The 19019-nt window shown below is 27.9% G+C and overlaps 1 protein-coding gene across 1 annotated transcript; it reads left to right on the top strand.

Moving 5' to 3' along the window:
- The first annotated feature begins 275 nt into the window (after positions 1-275).
- Cluap1 (clusterin associated protein 1) lies at positions 276-17501 on the top strand. The gene is made up of 11 exons (XM_067272374.1): positions 276-404; positions 676-787; positions 3355-3439; positions 3840-4022; positions 5526-5621; positions 7309-7392; positions 8444-8577; positions 12381-12522; positions 13019-13184; positions 15104-15168; positions 17197-17501. The coding sequence occupies exons 1-11, from the start codon at positions 383-385 to the stop codon at positions 17347-17349; spliced, it is 1242 nt and encodes a 413-aa protein (XP_067128475.1). The 5' UTR covers positions 276-382; the 3' UTR covers positions 17350-17501.
- Positions 17502-19019: the final 1518 nt, after the last annotated feature.

The following is a 19019-nucleotide window of genomic DNA, read 5'->3' as shown; positions in this document are numbered from 1 at the left end:
TCCTCCGAAGAATCATACGCGAACATCATTATCGAGCATAAATTATTAAATGATTTTAAAACAAAATTAATAGTTTAAAGATGAAAATAAAATTTATTCTTATTATTTTATATATTAAAAAAATATCGCCGTACAATATAACAATTAAAATTTTCCGTTAAATATTACACCTATCGATAATATAAAACATTCGAAAATAATAATATTTAATTAGAATAATTTTTAATGACGATGTAATTATTATTTTTAATTTATTCAAAAATAATAATCGAAATTTTACGAACAGCGCCTCTAGTGTTTGAAGCGTGGAATTAAACATTCCTGAATGAAAACATTGACACGAGTGTTTGTTTATTATTTGCATCTTGTAAATTAAGGGAAAATGTCTTTCAGAGAGCTTAGAAGTGGGTAAAATGGTCAAATTATTGTGTTAAAGATCTATTTAGATATTCTTTTACTTGTAATTTGTCGTAAACCTGATAAATAATCATTTTATTCGTAAACTTTTCTCGATTTTATTAAAAGTTTCAATTAAGCAAAATTATTTTCCAATATAATTAATTTGATATTATGAATTTCCTCTTCAAATATTCGTGAGGTGTGACCCGAACTATAAACTTGTTTTTTCTTTCAATGATGCATTTATAAATTAATTTAATAAAATTTTTTTTACAGGTTTTACAGAAATGATGCGTGCCTTGGGCTATCCTAGATTGATTTCTATGGAAAATTTCAGAAATCCGAATTTTTTGTTAGTTGCCGAAATCCTTCAGTGGTTGGTTAAAAGGTATCACCTGCTGTTTTTTTCGTAATCTCTTGTGTGATTTTAGTAATGTATTATCATTTATATTCCTTATATCATTCTTATAGCTTTGTTTATTGACTTATTCTGAAACTGTGTCTTTTAATTATTCTTTACTTCGCAACTGGGTGTGTAGGTAGACACTGGACGTTTTTAATTTCGCTCTTTATTCGGGAATATCTTACGCGCCGATATGCGTTTTGGGCATACGGCCCTCTTCTGTCGGCATTTTCTTTAAGATGTTTAGTAAACAGGTACTAACTAATGCAAATCCTTTTTTAAAATACGTGCGGTTAAAATTTCTTGACGGTGCGCCGAACGGCATTTAGCCTTTTTGCTCGGGCAGTGTGTATTATGTGTAAATTTAGCCAGGCATTTTCTCTAATGATGTGGAAAAAGAGAACGTGGATATACAGTAATTTATTACAATCAGTTCTATATAGAAGTTTTTTGGAACTAAAATTACCATATTTTGCATGTATAATGCATGTCTTTTTCTCAAGTTTGTGAGGGAAAAATAAGGATGCACATTTTACTCGGCAATAGTACTAATTCCATAGCTATATAAATGTTTTTAATTCTTTTATTTATGCTTATGCGTTAAAAAGTTACTATAGAAATAGATAACGACATCCACATACAAAGTAATACCCTGGAATATGACAATTAGTTTTGTTGAACTTATGAAAATCTTGCAACGAAAGCAATTTTGGCTAATTATTTAATGAAATGAAATGAAGAGTGGTGTATTAGTAAAATAAAAACGGGAATTAATAAAGGAAAATGTAAAAAGATGTTGGTAGATGCATCTAATTTTAAAAAAAGAAAAAATTATGGATGTTTAGCTACATTAATTCCTTTGTTGCTGGCTATTGATTAAGAATTTTATATAAATTACTTCATAAATCATAAAACAAGTATCTAAATATAAAGAAATAAAAATTTGAATTAAAAAATTAAAATGAAAGATTTTCCCAAAAGTTTGGGCCAAAAATGTGGGTGTGCACTATACACAGCAAAATATGATATACTATTAAATTTATTATTACAGGAAATGAGCTCAAAAACTTTCGTGACTGTACAGTTCTTTATTCTATATTCTTACAAAAGATAATGTTCGAAAGAACAAGAGATCACCTGTCCCCAACGAAACTTCCAAATAAAAAGTAAAACTTAACAAAAATGTTTAATTTTTATTGTTAATTAACAAAAATTAGAGAGGAAAAGAACCATAAAAAGTATACAGCAATGTACAGTTTTTAGTAACTTATAGACTACAAAAATATAATGCATGGTATTGCAAAGACTTACAGATATTGAAAACACTTGTTAATTATATTTTTCTATTATTATTAAGAAATTTTAAGTTACTGTTTTGAAAAAAGTTTGTTCAGATTAATGGGGTTTACTATAATTTTTGCTTGTAAATAAATAATTTAAGGTAACAATATCTTTCAACCTAATTACTGGTGTTAACGAACACGCTCGACGAACACTTTGTGTCCGATAAGGTTTAAAATTCGTGAAACGAACGTTTTTGGCCTTGCTCGAGGCCTGCTTCGGGTTAAATCGAGAAGGAATTCCAAACTTAGAATGCCTTGTATGGAACGATGTCAAATGTTAAATTTTAAAATAAATTGGAACTTGATTATTAACCGTATTATCATTTGCGAGAGCATGCCATCTATGTATAAATACATAGGGTATCCATGTAAGCCTATTAACTGTGGGACCGGTACTATTAATTTAGATATTTTTCTGAAATAAATTACCTATTGCTTCATTTCTATTGGTACCAAATTGTATTTTTTAACAAATAAATCCATAATCTGATGGAAATGTTTATAAATTTTGTTCTATGCAAAAAATAAATATTAAATTATTTTAATTTAAATTATAATTTATTTTTTAAAAATTGCATGTAAATATTTATTAATAGTAATCTTGGTTTATCATTGTGATTTTTAAAATAAGAATAAATTTATAATACAGTAGAGCATCAATTATCCGACCCCCGATCAACCGTCACATCGGTTAACCGACCACGTTGTAGTCGGCAAATTCAAACATCCGCTAGTGATGTGGCGCTACAATATTTGGCTACGTCTCGGCTACTTTAATATTATTTTTGTTAAATTTTTGCGTGTTTTAGCTGGCAATATGGCTCGACCACGAATGGGAGGACAGTATTTATTTTGTGCAAAATAAAGAAATAATTTTTAACGATACAATAGCGATGATTATTATTTTAAAAAAAGTTTTGTTTGGCTTAACATTGATGAAAATTCAATGCGAAGTAGCGATATACAGTACTAATATACAAATTACATGGGATATACTAATATACTATACTAATAATGTATTTTTTCATACTTTTCGGTTATCCGTTTTTTCAGTTATTCGACCAACCCCAGTCCCCAATTGAGTCAGATAATCGATGCTCTACTGTAATTCAATACATATTAGAATTATTTTTAAAAAATCTCTATATCTGGAATATGTTTATTAAAATTAATTTTTCAAATTTAATAATTAAAAATATTTTTTTATAGATATGATCCAAATATTGAAGTGCCTAGTGAGATTGATACAGAGCAGGATCGTGTAATTTTTATTAAGTCTATTGCCCAAATCATGGTATTTTATAATATTTATTTATAATAATATACAGGATATTCATATGAAAAGTTTACTTTTAAGAAATAGATTTGGTGATGTCATGAAATAGAAGTGCCAGTTACAGTCCTTCTATGCATTGCATTATACACTTAAATCTTGAGCATTTATTTCCTATGAACTTAAGGAATAACATTCAAAATTCTATAAGCATCACCAAGTCTACTCCTTTTGAGTAAACTTATTATTTGATTGTCCTATTTATATATATTTATCTTAAAAACATTCTAAAATTTGAGGTATTTATCCAAATTAAATAATTATTTATTTACTTAATTTTAAGGATTTTAAATGACAAATATACATGTTGTTAGAAAATTTCTGTAATTATATATCCTGTGAAATTTAACCTTTTTTCCAGGTAACAAAAGCAAATATTAAATTAAATACAAAAAAGTTATATATGGCTGATGGTTATGCTGTAAAAGAATTGCTTAAGATTTCTACTTTGTTATATGAAGCTATGAGGACCAAAGCTGGAAATGATTTGGACAGTAGTGGAGATGAAGGTTCTTTAAATGTTAACTTTGATTTATCAACAAAGGTATTAAATATTTTAAAATTATATTTTAATATATTTAAATACAGTAGAACCTCTATTATCTGGACTAATTGGGGATGAAGGTAGTCCGGATAAGGAAAAATCCGGATAATCGAAAAAAATAATTGACAGTGCATATAGTATGAATAATTTTTTTTGTCTAGATTTACATATAGCTTCAATATTAAATTATTTTTTATTAAGAAATTCAATTAACGATTTTTGTTTAAAGCTAGCTGTTCTTTTTGAAGCTGCTAAATTTCGAATACTTTTAAGACATGTAAGTTTTCCTGAGTTACATTCGTCTTAGCTCTCATACCACTTCATGGCGACATCTAAGCACCGAAAAGCTTCAGAATATGTAGGACCAATATCTCTTAATTCGCAAATCTCTTCGTCTTCTCGATCTTGTTCATCTGAGGCAGATATTTCTTTAATTATTTCCTCATCATTCAAAATTTGGAATCCAGGATCATTCGCATCGCAGTTTAACCACTCGGTTACATCTTCGTCACATTCAACACATATTGAAATTTGTGCTATTGCTTCCGCAATGTCTCCTATACCACTTTCTATTGTTGCTGGAATTTACTAATGGTCTTTTCAAAATTTTGTTTCATGCATTCCATCACGTACGTACATAAATAGTGTCGCAATTCGCCAAGTGCAAATCAGCAAATTCGTAGAATTTTTGTTTATTTTGAACAATCCGGATAATCGAGGTTCTACTGTATATAATTTAAGATGAGTAAAGAAGTATTGCAATTTTTTGACTGAGTATAAAAGCATGCCTATCATTTCATTTAATATCTTTATATTATTCATACATCTTTAGATTATCATTACAATACCAAAGAATACAAAGAGCCAAAATTTGTAATTATAAAATTCTTTTAGATATAATGGACCATAATTATGCATTTATGCATAAATTCCTATAGATATTTATTACTTGATGTTAATAAGGGTTACACCTTCAGTTGAAAGAATTGTAAAATACTAACAAGTTTACTTCTCCAATGATTTTAAATATGTACACTTTTCTTGGAAATGAAATGTAATATCTTTCTTGATGCTGAATATATTTAGGCCTCTCAGTCCATCATTAGAAGTATAAAAATTATTTGAATAGAAGTACAATACAAATTGTAATATGATATACTTCAAATTCCTATCCCTCTACATCATGTGCTAATTCACTTCTTACCCATTCTTTCTGTTGAACGTATTATGTGACTGAATCAACTCTCGCTACAAAATGCACATGCACTTCATAAACATCCTAAACTCCCTTTAGTTCTTGTTGAAGGGGCTTGTGCAGGGTCAAACCCTGCACAAGCCCCTTCAACACAAAAACATATTTTCTATTTCAATGAGGATTTTGCTATTTATATACTTGCAGGCACTAAGTGTAAAATATATTTTACTTTTTATAAATGTAAACTAATAATTAAAAATGTTTGTCTAAATTTTAAATATTAATTTTTACTTTCAATTTTACTTTAGCTTGCAGATTTGAAATTAACTCGTCAACTGGCATCAGATATTACTATTAAAGGTGCCTCGTTATATGATTTACTTGCCAAAGAAATTGATTTGAGGGTAAAGAATTTTGATTTATTATAAAATGTTTTATATCATAAATGAATAATAAAAATGAATGAGTTTTTGAATCTTTTTTTAAATAAGATTTCTGGAATCTTTCATTTATTAAAATGTATGTAGAAAGAAATTTAATATCATGAACTCATTATTTGGAAATAAATACATTAATTTAAAATTTTAATTTAATTTAATTAAACTAATATATGTTGTGTTGTGTTATTTATTGAAGTTTCATTTAAGTTATATGGTTTTGAGTAATTATTTCCCAAATATTATTCTAATTTTTGTCCCTAATTTTCTTATGAATATTTTTAGGATTGTAGATGGTACTTATAAAATATGCGCCATTTATTTTATGAAGATTGCTTCAAAAGTCATGACAACTACTTTTCTAATGAAAAGTGAAAGCTATTATGAGAAATTCAAACATTAAATATTTAAAAGTTTATAAAAACAACCCTCTTATGGTATGTACTGTACATAGATACTAACAGGAAGAAGTAATTAGGAAAAATGTACAATTTATTTCATCATTACTTTCCTTTTTTCTTATCTGGAAAAAGCAACATACAATAAAAAAATAAATAATGGTGAACTACAGTTTATAATATTACAATTCAAAATATTCAAATAATAGCCAAAATTTTCCATTTCATTTCATACCATTTGGGATGATGACAAACATCATTGCCATTACCATCTCGTAACTGTGTCACATTGAAAATATTCTCTACAGTTCAAAAGCATTTGTCTCTTATGGATTTTTTTCAATTCTGGAAAATAGATCCTAAATATACGGATGGAAATCAGGAGAATATCAGATATATTCTAACACTTTCCATCTTCAATATACTAAATCATTCTCAATAATATTTACTTTTTTCTATTACATATTCATTAACAATGATAGTATTACCAACTATTATCCTTAATGAATGCTGCTGTACTGTACTGTACAATGTCATTGAAACTATAAAAATGATCTGTAATAACTTACTTCACATTGTAATTTAACACCAAAGTATTTTGGACATCCAAAAGATCAATTTTATGGAGAATAGGTTTAAAAAGATTATAAATAGTATCATTTGGCAAATTGTTATTTGTCATCTGTTACTATTATTTTTGGCCCTAAGTAAGTCCATTTATGGCAATATCTGATATAAGATGTTTCTTTGAAGAGGACTATACATGTTTTATAGCATGCTACTTCTGAATGTTGCTTAATCCATTAAATCCACTTGGCTATACCTTGGAAAGATTTGGGGTCCTATCATAAAACTTTCAATACATAGATTCAGTAATCTTTATATGCCATACAATTTACTTCATAGTTAGTGCTGCCTTCTATACACATTGGCAGCTGTGATCACTGATACATCCATGGTCAAACAATGGAATAATTCTATAACAAATTATTAATATTAAGATATACAATAAATTTTAAATCTTATTATTCTAGTGATAATTTTAATATAAAATGGGTTCAGATGAAAATTAGATATTTAATTTAATTATTTCTAGATTTTTTTAAAATAATTTTTTAAGTTTAATAAGCATTTTTAAACAAAATTTTCAAATGATGTTTTATAAAATATTTCAAAAGATATCTAACATGTATAAATAAATGTATGATTATATATATATAATGTTACTTATTTTAAATTTTTTGAAAATTTTTAAGGATAAACGTTCATTAGTTCTGGCCAAACAACATGAAATAACAGAAATTGAGAAAGAATTACGGAATTGCATTAAAGCAGTTGAAGTAAGAAATATTAAAAATTTTATTATTATTACTATTACTATTATAGTAAATTCCAATAAGTCAAACTTAACTCAGAATTCTAAGTTGAATTTATTATTTTTGTCTTAACTCAATTCCTATAGACTCAATGCATTTCATGTTTCTATAAGTCAGTTTATTAACTCAAATTTAAGTTCTGGATACTTTATTTAATTTTGTGTGCTTTCTTTTGCATTTTCAAGGGATGATGATATCATAAAGTTGAAGATTGGTATTGTATAGAATTATGTCCTGCAATATAAGAGTAATATTGAAGGACATAAAATTCAAATGTTATTTTGTGCCTAAAGTAACAGCTTTATTCTTAAATGCAAATTGACCAATCAAATCTTAGTGCTTTTTAGATTTTAAAAATTTAAAATGTAACAAACACATCTGTGATTTGACAACTTACTTAGTTATTGATCAATTAAATTTATGAGTTTGTCTATGTATATTTCTGTATTTAGAACTAAACATTTATACTGTATAAATTTCACTGTAAAGTTTAAATTGCATGTTGACAGTTTGTTTACTGATAGTGACTAGTTAATCAGTGTATTGACCATTTAATTTTAAAGTAGATAGAAATAGCAAACACGAGAAACTAAAAATTTTGTTTATAGCAGAAAAGGTATAAAAATTTAAAAAACTAGAACTTGCAAAAGAACTTGACATGCCATTAAGTGTTTTCTCTGTATATGTGAAAAACAAGAAAAGGATTATAGAAAGTGTCATTGAAAAATAGAATTAGACAAAACAAAAAGCATAAATACAAGTATCCAGATGCTGAATAGCATCTAAAAAATAATAAAGTGTAATGTATTTAAATCTATTTGTATTGTTTATATTGTAATACTTATGATCTCATTAAAATAATGGTAGTTTCATAACTCAAAATTTCATTAACTCAAAAATCTCTCTCTTACCCTTCCACTTTGAGGTATTGAGAGAGTATTATAGATACTATAAATTGTTTTCTTTATTAATATGATATAAACTTTATATATATGATATAAACTTTATATTTTAGGAAGAAATACAGAAAACTCATCAATTGATAGAAAATGTAGCATCCGATGAAGCAAATTTGGAAGCTAAAATAGAGAAGAAAAAAATAGAACTAGAAAGAAACCAAAAAAGATTTCAAACATTAAAATCCGTTAGGTAAATAAATTTAATTTTTGCAATTTCTGATACTTAATTTAATAATTAAAATAAATCCATGAAGTAAAAGTTTATTTTTGCATACATTAAATAAATAAACTATTTTTTCACATCTTTCTTAGAAGAAACTTTAGTTACATATAGAATATAATCGTAAAAATTGCCTAAATGTAATGTTTAAACACTAAAGTTTACATTATTATATAGTAGTTTCAAATTGCTTTTTCCCCTTTACAAAATGATTTCTTAACTTCTATTAAGTCCAAAAAAATTTCTATTTTAGTTTTATTAAAAAAATTAATAAATTATTCTTGTTTAATATTTACTATTATATACAGATACTGTAAGTCCTGTAATCTGGCACCAAGTAATCCAGAAATGTCCCTTAATCTAGCATGTTTGAGGATCATTGAGTCTCTACTTAGGAATTGCAAATTATGCAAGATATGTGAGAGTTTATATTATGAAGGTAATTTTGGACATGGGAAGAGTGGGAAGGGATGGGTTAAAATAAAAGAAATCAGAGAAATTGAATTTACAGTGAGTGATCGGTTAACAAACATGGTCTTGGAATGGATTATGTTCGTTAACTGATTATCGATTTACCATAGATTTTTATGGGAATTTGATTAATTTGTTCTAGAGATCCCAAAAAATAAATAAATAAATTATATACTTTCTTACTACATTTACTTATATGTAATAATAATAATACATATATACATTGTCTTGCATTTTTATCAGTCATGTTTTTTTTCATTTTCACTGAGTTTCTTGGTGTTCTTCTGTCGTCAGATCAATTTCAGGTTCCATTATGAGCTCTTCAATGTCATCTTCATTTACCTCCAATTCGAGATATATAGTAGTAGCAGTAGTCATAATTTCATCCATAATTTCAGGGACATCATCTGTGTCTCTCTGAATGCAAGAGGGACACATATTTCACCAAGCAGAATTCAACTGTTGTTGAGTGACTTCTGACCATGCCCTTTTGAATGAACCAGATAGCTTCAAGAATATCAAATTTTTTTTCCAAAATGTTCTTAATGTTGCTGTCAAGGAGACCTGGCATGCTTCAAAACAGATGAAACAGTAACAAATCTACAATTTTTTGAAACCTGCAATAACCTCTTGATCCATTGGCTGAATCAATGAAATGGTATTTAGAGGCAGAAACTGAACTGTCAGCCAGGGAAAGTCTTCCAGCAAATTATCTTCAAGGTCTTTCGGATGTCCTGGTGCATAGTCCAATAGCAACAGTGTTTTCGATGGCAATTCGTCAGTCTTGGAGCTTGATGCTTAGAGCACAAACTTCAAACAGCCATTCTTTGAAAAGAGCCTGTGTGACCCAAGCCCTTTTATTCGATCTCCACATCACTGGCAGTCTTTCATTAATTATGGAATTTTTTTTGAATGCTGTAGGGTTCTTAGAGTAATAGACAAGAAGCAGGATAAGCTTCATATCACCACTAGCATTAGCTCCCAAAGGTAACAACCTTTGGGACTGAAGCTTTCAATCAGTCTTTTATGGGTTTATGCCCAGGAATATTTTTTTCATCTTTTGTGATAATAGATATGGTTTGGCACCTGCTTCCAAAATAAACCAGTTTCATCACAATCAAAATTTTGTCATGGATAATATCCTTCTTTTTAATGAATTCTTCAAATTTGAGACAAAACTTCTCAGCTTTTTTATCTGCATTAGCAGACTCATTATGGATTACTACATGTTTAATGCCAGATCTCCTCCTAAACTTTTCAAACCATACAGTGGTAGCCTTGAATTCTCTCTCCTCATTTGGAGTTTGTTTCTTTAGTTCTTCAAAAATTTCTCTAGCTTTCTCTTGAATGATAATCATACTAGTTACATCTTTTTTCATTTTCCTTTCTTTTATCCAAATTAAAACTAATCTCCATTTTTTTACAGATGGCACATCTTTGTTTCTCAGATGTGATTTTCATTACTCCTGTAGCTGCAAGAGTTTTCTTGATTATATCTTAGCTAAGATTGTCCCTACAGTAGACCTGTTCAAGCCATACTGCCTAGCAACATCAGACATCTTCTGCCCATTCTCTACCTTAGCTATTATCTCATGCTTGGTTTCTATGGTGAGCACAGTTCTTGACACTCCACTGTTTTTAGGCTCCATAATATTATAAGTTTCTTTTTTAAATAAAAAGTTCAGAAAAGCACTTACAAAAATTCAGAGAACAGACATCAACTAGTGCACAAAAAAATTATGTTAATTTGAGGTTCTGACGAAATTCAAAATTTGGTGTTAAAATGTTAACTAGTATCCAATAGGACAGTTAAACTCTCATCTTTCGAAAATAATAACCGGTGCAAAACTTAATGAGTGCCCAACAGTTTCACAAAGACTATAAAAAATTCTTTCTGTCAGAAAGTTAAACAAAAGGCTGGAATTACAAGGGAGAGTGTCAAAGTTCAGAGGAATACTATCTGATCGGTATCAGGTTGAGCATCATGTTGATGTATCCCATGCTCTGAAAGGTTTCGAATTGTCACCTGAAGACAAGGGAAGACCAATCAGTATTCATTATTTTATGTCTCTTCTTCTTGTGTTTGGTGTTCGAACATAAAAATCTTAATTTCACTGGACAACACTGGAATATAATCAATTACGTACCTCTAAAAGCCCGTTACCAGTGTGTAATTAACATCGTGTGATGTTAATTACACACCGGTAACAGGCTTTTAGAGATATGTAATTGATCATAAAAATCTTTCACAAAAGTGTTTGTTGTTCAATTTATTTACAGTCTGAATTGTTCATTAACTAATTACCCACTGTAGTAGAAAAATCAGATCATTATGCTTATGACTTACATGTGTGTATGTATACATACTTTGATTAGTGTATTGGGAGACCTGGATAAAGGAAAATAGTAGATGTGGGGACCTATATAAAATGAAAAAAATCACATATGCCTGTACCTTTATTTATTAATGACAAACATACAATGATGATATTTTTTTCACTGTTAAGTTCAGTCTGTACTGCTTCTTTTAAAAAATGTTAATGTTCATTTATTTAGTAGCAATGGGCCTTGCAAGCTCAACATATTGGATGAGAGAGTGTAGAACACTCCATCTTTGTGCACTAAATAGGTTAAATAGGATTTGTTCAGAATTTCTAGAAGTTGAAATGTTTTCAAGAAAACAATACATCCGGGAATGATAGATTGAGGTTTTTCACTGTACATTATGTTCTTTTTGTAACCCTATTAAGCTTATTTTAAAATAACATAAAAACAGTTTAATTAGACAAATTTAAAGATTACAAAACTTAACATCATAATCATTATGTTTAGCCCTATTTTTATCATTCTCTACATCTTTACTTATTATTCAAATGATAAATATAATTTCTTAAGCTGAGAATTACATTAAAAATGTCGAGTCAATTTATCTTAGGATATTTATGAATATAAATACAGTAGAGCATCGATTAACCGACCGCGTTCTAGTCGGCAAATTCAAATGTCCGCTAGTGATGTGGCGCTACAATATTTGGTTACGTCTTGGCTACTTTAATATTATTTTTGTTAAATTTTTGCATGTTTTAGCTGGCAGCACTGGCTCGACCACGAAAGGGAGGCTAGTATTTAAACCGGGTCTAATACACTATACCAATAATGTATTTTTTCATACTTTTTGGTTATCCGACTTTTCAGTTATCCGACCAACCCCAGTCCCCAATTAAGTCGGATAATCGATGCTCTACTGTATATCCATAATTTTTATGACAAGTTATAAAGAGTTTAATTATACATTGTTTCAGGCCAGCTTTTATGGATGAATATGAAAAATTAGAAAAAGAGCTGGAAGCTGTCTACGATCAATATCTTGTAAAATTTCGATGTTTAGCTTTTCTAGAACAACAGCTAGAGGAACTTGAAAAGGCTGAACAAGAACAAATGGAGGTAAAATAATATTTTAAATATAGTTGAAAGTATAACAATAAAAACTTTTTACTTAAAATGATAAATAAAGCCAATATTGTCACGTAATAAAAAATTACTATGATATAAAATAAGAACTGAATGATGAACATACAGAATTTAGAAACTAATTTACTGTAATTTAAACCATGTATTTTTCTGAAAATTCAACATTTTTAACTTAAATTATTTAAATATTTTGATTATCTCAATGCATTTGATAATATCATCACCTAAATATATTGATATTTTAAAATTAAGAATGTAAAAAAATTCTAAATAGGTTAATTAATATAAATGTATTTTTTACAAGTGGGTAATCAGAATTAAATTAGATTATAAGGAATTATAAATGATTATAAACAAAATATTGCTTTTTAGTATTATTAATATACTGTTAAAATGCTTTTATCATCTTATTTTACTTAATTCTTTATGTTATTTGGTATAATTTTGAATATAATATAATTATTTTTAGGAAAGAGAACAACAAATTAAAAAGATGGTTGAGAAACTCAGAGAAGAAGAATTACTTCGAAGTGATGGTACCAGCAATTTAGATGACATAACTATTGCAGAAGGAGATAATATTGACATTAATGAAAATATGAATAAAGAAAAACCAAAAAGGCCTCAACCTGGAGGTAAATTATGTTGGCTAAATACTATCTCAGTTCTTAAATAATTTTTATACCTGACATTCTTATTTTGTTCGAAAATAGTTGTCACATTTTTCATAAATAGAAATGTATGTTATAATTTAACTTTTGATCATAAAATATAGCTCAAGTACTATTAATATTATTTGTATACTCTTTAATCTTTAATCATTCTAAGAATTTTAGAATGATTATCTTATTAAAGTATAATTTATAATAAATATTTCATAAGTTATACAAAAGTGAAAATTTATTTTTCAGTTATTTACAGTGAAAAAACTATTATCACATTTTGAACTACATAAATTAATACTAAAACAAACAGATTGATATTAATTTGCTAAAAATTACTATTATATTTTTCTGTAGTTATTTTAAGGCAATTTTGATATCATAATGTATATATAACACACTAAAAGACACTTTGTTGTCATCATTTGTCAAATTATACTTATTTCTGGCTTTCAAACATAATATATTCCTTATAAGTTACATGATCTATAGACTACAACAATAATTTCATATGACTTTAAGCAGTATATAGAACAACATGACTATGTTAAAATGTGTATGACAGCATTGTATTAATTTTCAGAGTAAATAGCATCACAGAAATGCTAATGTAAATATTTAGTTACTAAATTATTCTTTATATGTAAAAGCTTTATAAGTCATATTTAATATTTGTTTCAGTTTTAAATATACATTTTATAAACCAAATTATTTTTAAAAAATTCAAATTATTGACAAAATAAAAATTTTATGTATGACAAAATAAAGTTTATTATATAAATATCAACATTGACAGTTATCTTATAATTTGCGATGGGTTGATGATGATGATGATAATGATAATAATAATAATAATAATAAGTGCAGAGTCCAAAACAGTTAGGAGTTGAAAGTTGAAATTTGGTACACAGTTAGGGTACATCATGAGAACATACACTAAGAAGGGATTTTTTGAAATTTCACTCCATGAGGAGAGGAACAGGATTAAGGCTTACCATGAGGAACTCGGCTTCTATTAGGCTATTTTAGATGTGTTTTTGGTTGCGTTTTAATAGGGTACGTCAAGAGAATGTACACTAAAAAGGGATTTTTCGAAATTTTCCCCCAGGGGAAAGGATTACGGCTTATCCTAAAGAACTCAGCTTCTGCTGTACTATTTTAGATGCAATTTTTTATTTTTAACTGCGTATTAGTAGGGTGCCACATGGGGATGAAAGAAGTGTATTCCTTAACAATGGAAGTGTTAAGAGAAAGCGGTGTGCAAGATTTACAGGCGCAGATGCAGCTTTTTGCGGGAAATCGATCATATTTTTAGACCCATCTAAAAATTCTCTAATTAGTCTGGAAACAGAGGGACCTAATTCTTGCATTCTGTGAAAACGGGTAAGATTGGCTATAATGTAATAATCTTAATCTTCGCTATCGTTACTTTTTGCCCGAGCAACACCGGGCTTATCTGCTAGTAGTCAATATTTTGTGTAAAAAATGATTATTATTTATTTCCAAATATGTTCAATATATCCATTAATACAAAGTTAATAATCATGCTTGCTCATGAAATTTAGCATGAGTATTATTGATAAAAAGTTTCAATAATAATAAATTGACTTATTAGATAGTTCAAATACAATAAAATCTGTGTAAACTGGAATCACACAGTACTGAATATTTTTTCTGGTTCAATAGGTTCTATTTTGGACAGGTTTTTACTATAAATCAATTAATTATTACATATTCATAATTTATAATAATATATAGTTACCAATAATACAGAAATAATATCAATTTTATCAATAAAGTATAATTACCAAAAGTTATAATTGTCTCTTAGTTTTTTCATACTGTACCAAAAATTATAGAATATATATCTCAAATAATTATTATTTCCTTAGCATCTGGATTAAGGAGAGATGTAGGAAGAAGAGTTTTCGGGTCTATGACCGGAGCCGATAAAGATGTAAGACATTTATTTATTATTTATTTTCTTTACTAAAATAATTAAATTTACAATATTTTCTCTCATTATTATTTGTAATATCTTTCTATTGATATAGTATTTTCTCATAAATAGTTTTATTCTAGCACAATCAAGAAGGTATGGTCAAAACATTTTTTCATTTGCGTGTATTTTGTTGCAATCAGTCATACGTCAAAATAGAATTTTCAAAATACATACTGTACGTACGTGCATAACTATACACACACCATACAAGGATATGCACTAAATAAATAATAAATATCAATCAAGCATGTTTGGAAACTGATTAATGATTATTTTCAATTTTTTAACAAGAGATCATATTTTTGTAATTTATTTTTCAAGTTAAGGATCAATTTTCACATTTTCAATTTTGCCATTTGAATGTAAAGTTCTACATTAAAATTAGATAAATGGATTTTGGAAATTTTAAGTTGGAAAATAACAAAAGTTGTTGTAAAAGTGCTACAATTTCTTAAATTGTTAAAATGGTTAAAACACTCCTAACAATGAATTATCGAGTATTTCTCTACTGAAATGATTTTTTTTCTTAATTTGTATCATTTTTTATTTTTGTACAAAATTTATTTTATAACCAAATTTGTTAGAAAAAAAATTGATTAAAATTGAATATTTTTGTTATTAAAATCATGGGTTTATGATTTAGAAACTAAGTTTATTTCTTTAATACAGAGGATGATCAGATATTACTTAGTGAAATGTAAAGAATTGTCAGATATGTAATCATTTTGTGTACTTAATCTCTTTTCTCTGGATTTCGGTTATAATTTTGCATTGCCGTTTCCAGTCTTGAAATCTTTGTTTGATAAAATCTTAATGATTCTTGTTCTAAATTTCTTTTGCTTTTTTGTATAGAATAGTTATAGGATACATCATGGTATAGATTTCTGTTAAACTTAGAAGGCATTTTGATGAGTATTAAGATGCCATGCACACTGATTATTTCAACTATCATAAAGCCCACAGGCCATCTTTCAATGCAGAATTTCAAACAACTTACAAGTAATATTTTCAAAGGTTTAATGTAACAAATTCTCTTCACATTGTAGTAATTTAGATACAGCCATTCCTCATTCAATGTGAGATTTTTTTCATTCAAGTTTCTGCAATTAAGCTGGGTAATCATGAGTGATTTCTCTACACAATTTGAACACTTTTGGCAGTGTGCAGGCGTGACTTATAAAAAAGAAATGGGAATATAAATTACACAGTTTGGCATGAATTAGATGCATGAGCTGAATGTACTTTTTCATTGCATGAATCAGACACATTCATTCAGCTGTGAGTAAATATCATCAGATAGTTTGACATCATTTTCTACAAAATAGCTTGGTAGACATTTCAACTGCTTGTTTTAATGTACTGAAATGCTTCTGGTGGTATTAATTCCTATTACTGATGGTGTTACATCTATTTTACATTGATAAATACTCATATCCCTGATGAAGGGGCTTCAGTATTTGAAAACTGACACGATGTGACATTTTCTTGCTGATTTTTGAAATGCAGGCATTGGAATCAATAAGAAACTACTGTTATTCTCAGAGATAAAAATTATGTTGATAGTGCTGTTATATAACTACCATATACTACTAAAAATGGCCATTTTAATAGATGCTTACAGTATGGAAGGACAACAATCTGTATACTTTTTTCAAGAACACAGTCTACAGCTAAAAATTTTAATGTCAAAACAATTGAACAGTAATTTTTTAAAGACAAATTTATGGACATATTACAAAATTGCTGGAATTTTCATTAAAACGTATATGAAATACTTTTCAAGTTTGTTGAACACTAAAAAAATGTATTAAAATTATTACAATGTCAAATAATAGTGATTGTTTTGTGTGCTTATGATGTTACTTTTTTAAGATAAGATTCATTTTTCTTTTAAAATCATTTTTACTTTCATTTAATTAATTACATAATCAATATTTGTACCAAATTTTATTTATTCTATGCTTTTGTATTATATTTTAACAGGATAGTTTAGAAAGTGATTCAGATCTAGATTTAGAGGGTGAGGATGATGATGGATCTGATGTGAGTGACGAAGAACTCGATCTCGTGACTCTTGGGGAAAGAAAACCGGTGATACCTCAGCATAGCCTTCCAGATAGTGATAATGATTTTTAACACACAAATTGTTTTATAAGTTGTTATTTATTTTGTTTGAAAATTAGTTTAATAAATTAATATTTGTTTTAGTGTTATATTAATTTTGTATTATGTTTTGAAAATAATCTATAAATGTATATTTGTATAAATAAATTTTTATTTGAAGTTAATGCAGATTTTGCAAGAAATATGCATATCATTTTAACTCTATCACATTTATTAATATAGGACATCTTGTACATTAATATAATTATGTAATGCAACATGTCTATAAAAATGCCATTATGTAAGTTAATCAAACTTGAAGGTTGGATTTCACATCAATATTTAATGTAAGAAACATTTCACATCAAACTAATGTAAGAAAGAAATTTTCACAAAGAAGGCACAAGTGCTAGCAGCAAAATAGAATGTTCTCTAAATGTATTTAACACTCTTTTGTGAAAATTTCTTTTTTATTTTAGTAAACAAAGCTATTATTTTTGTCTTAAAAATTAAAAATTTTATATAAAAATTATATATACAGTATATATAAACAATCCACAAACCCAATATTTTAATTAAAGCCAAATAATCTGCCATGTTATCAGGCTAAATGAGATTAAATTAATAATTACTTATAATTTGACTAGAGATGGGCAGTTAATCCACCATGTTGTTGTAATTTTAATAATTATGATAAATTAATTTTTAATATTTAATGTAAGTTTCTGGGAAAAAAGAATTGTCTGGAGCAGACTCAAACTCATAACTCCTGCTTATTGTACGGATGCATTGCCGATTATGCTACCTACTGTATAACTCTGCTTGATCTCCACTTCCAGAGCTAATTTAGATATAACCAAACTGGTCGCTTGGCGTGATGACTGGGGATGACTTCAGTACCAACAGCTTGTAACTTCTTCCATAGCAGTCAGACAGCTATCACTTTTACTTTGGCATGCCAGATATACTGTATATTGACATCTCTAAATCCAATTTATTAGTTAAACTAAATGAAGTGCCAAATTATTGGGCTATTATATTACTAAGTTAATGATCAGAAACTAATTAATTTGTATAGAGGCATGCAGAGGTCCAGGTAGTGTAACTTGCATCTGCACAGCAAGTGGGAATTGCGGGATCAAGTCCCGCTTTGGGCCGATTCTTTTTTCCAGAAAATTCTACATTAAAAATTAATTTATCATAATTATTAAACTTAACATGAGATGGTGGCATAAATGCCTACCTGTAGACATTAATTAGTTTCTAATTATTAACTTAGCCTGATAATTTGGCACTTCATTTAGTTTAACTAATTATTAACTTCTGATAAATTTCTCGTTAAACAAAAATTTGCTTCTATTGTAATCACGTTATTTTTCTTTTCACTTATGTAGTTATATGGACTTTCTGATATAAACACAGCACAAACTGTTACCTGTAGATTAGTTAAGGCAGATTTGCCACACCATCCATTGTGAAAATTGTCCCTCACCATGGTTCCGTGTCACGAAAGATTGCGGTGGTGTCATAACAGAGTTACTTGGCATGACAAGTGGAACAGAGTTGTATTTAGTGATGAGTTTGCTTTTGCTTGAGCACTGATGATTGCTAATTGAAAGTCTGAAGATATGGTCATAGCTAATCTTGCTGTCATTCAGGAGTGTCACGCATCTTGTCAGTGTAGTATGATGGTTTGGGATGCC

Source organism: Centruroides vittatus, unplaced genomic scaffold (assembly GCF_030686945.1).
Source record: "Centruroides vittatus isolate TY-2023 unplaced genomic scaffold, ASM3068694v2 contig_436, whole genome shotgun sequence".
NCBI classification, from domain to species: domain Eukaryota; kingdom Metazoa; phylum Arthropoda; class Arachnida; order Scorpiones; family Buthidae; genus Centruroides; species Centruroides vittatus.
This window is presented reverse-complemented; position numbering and strand designations above follow the sequence as displayed.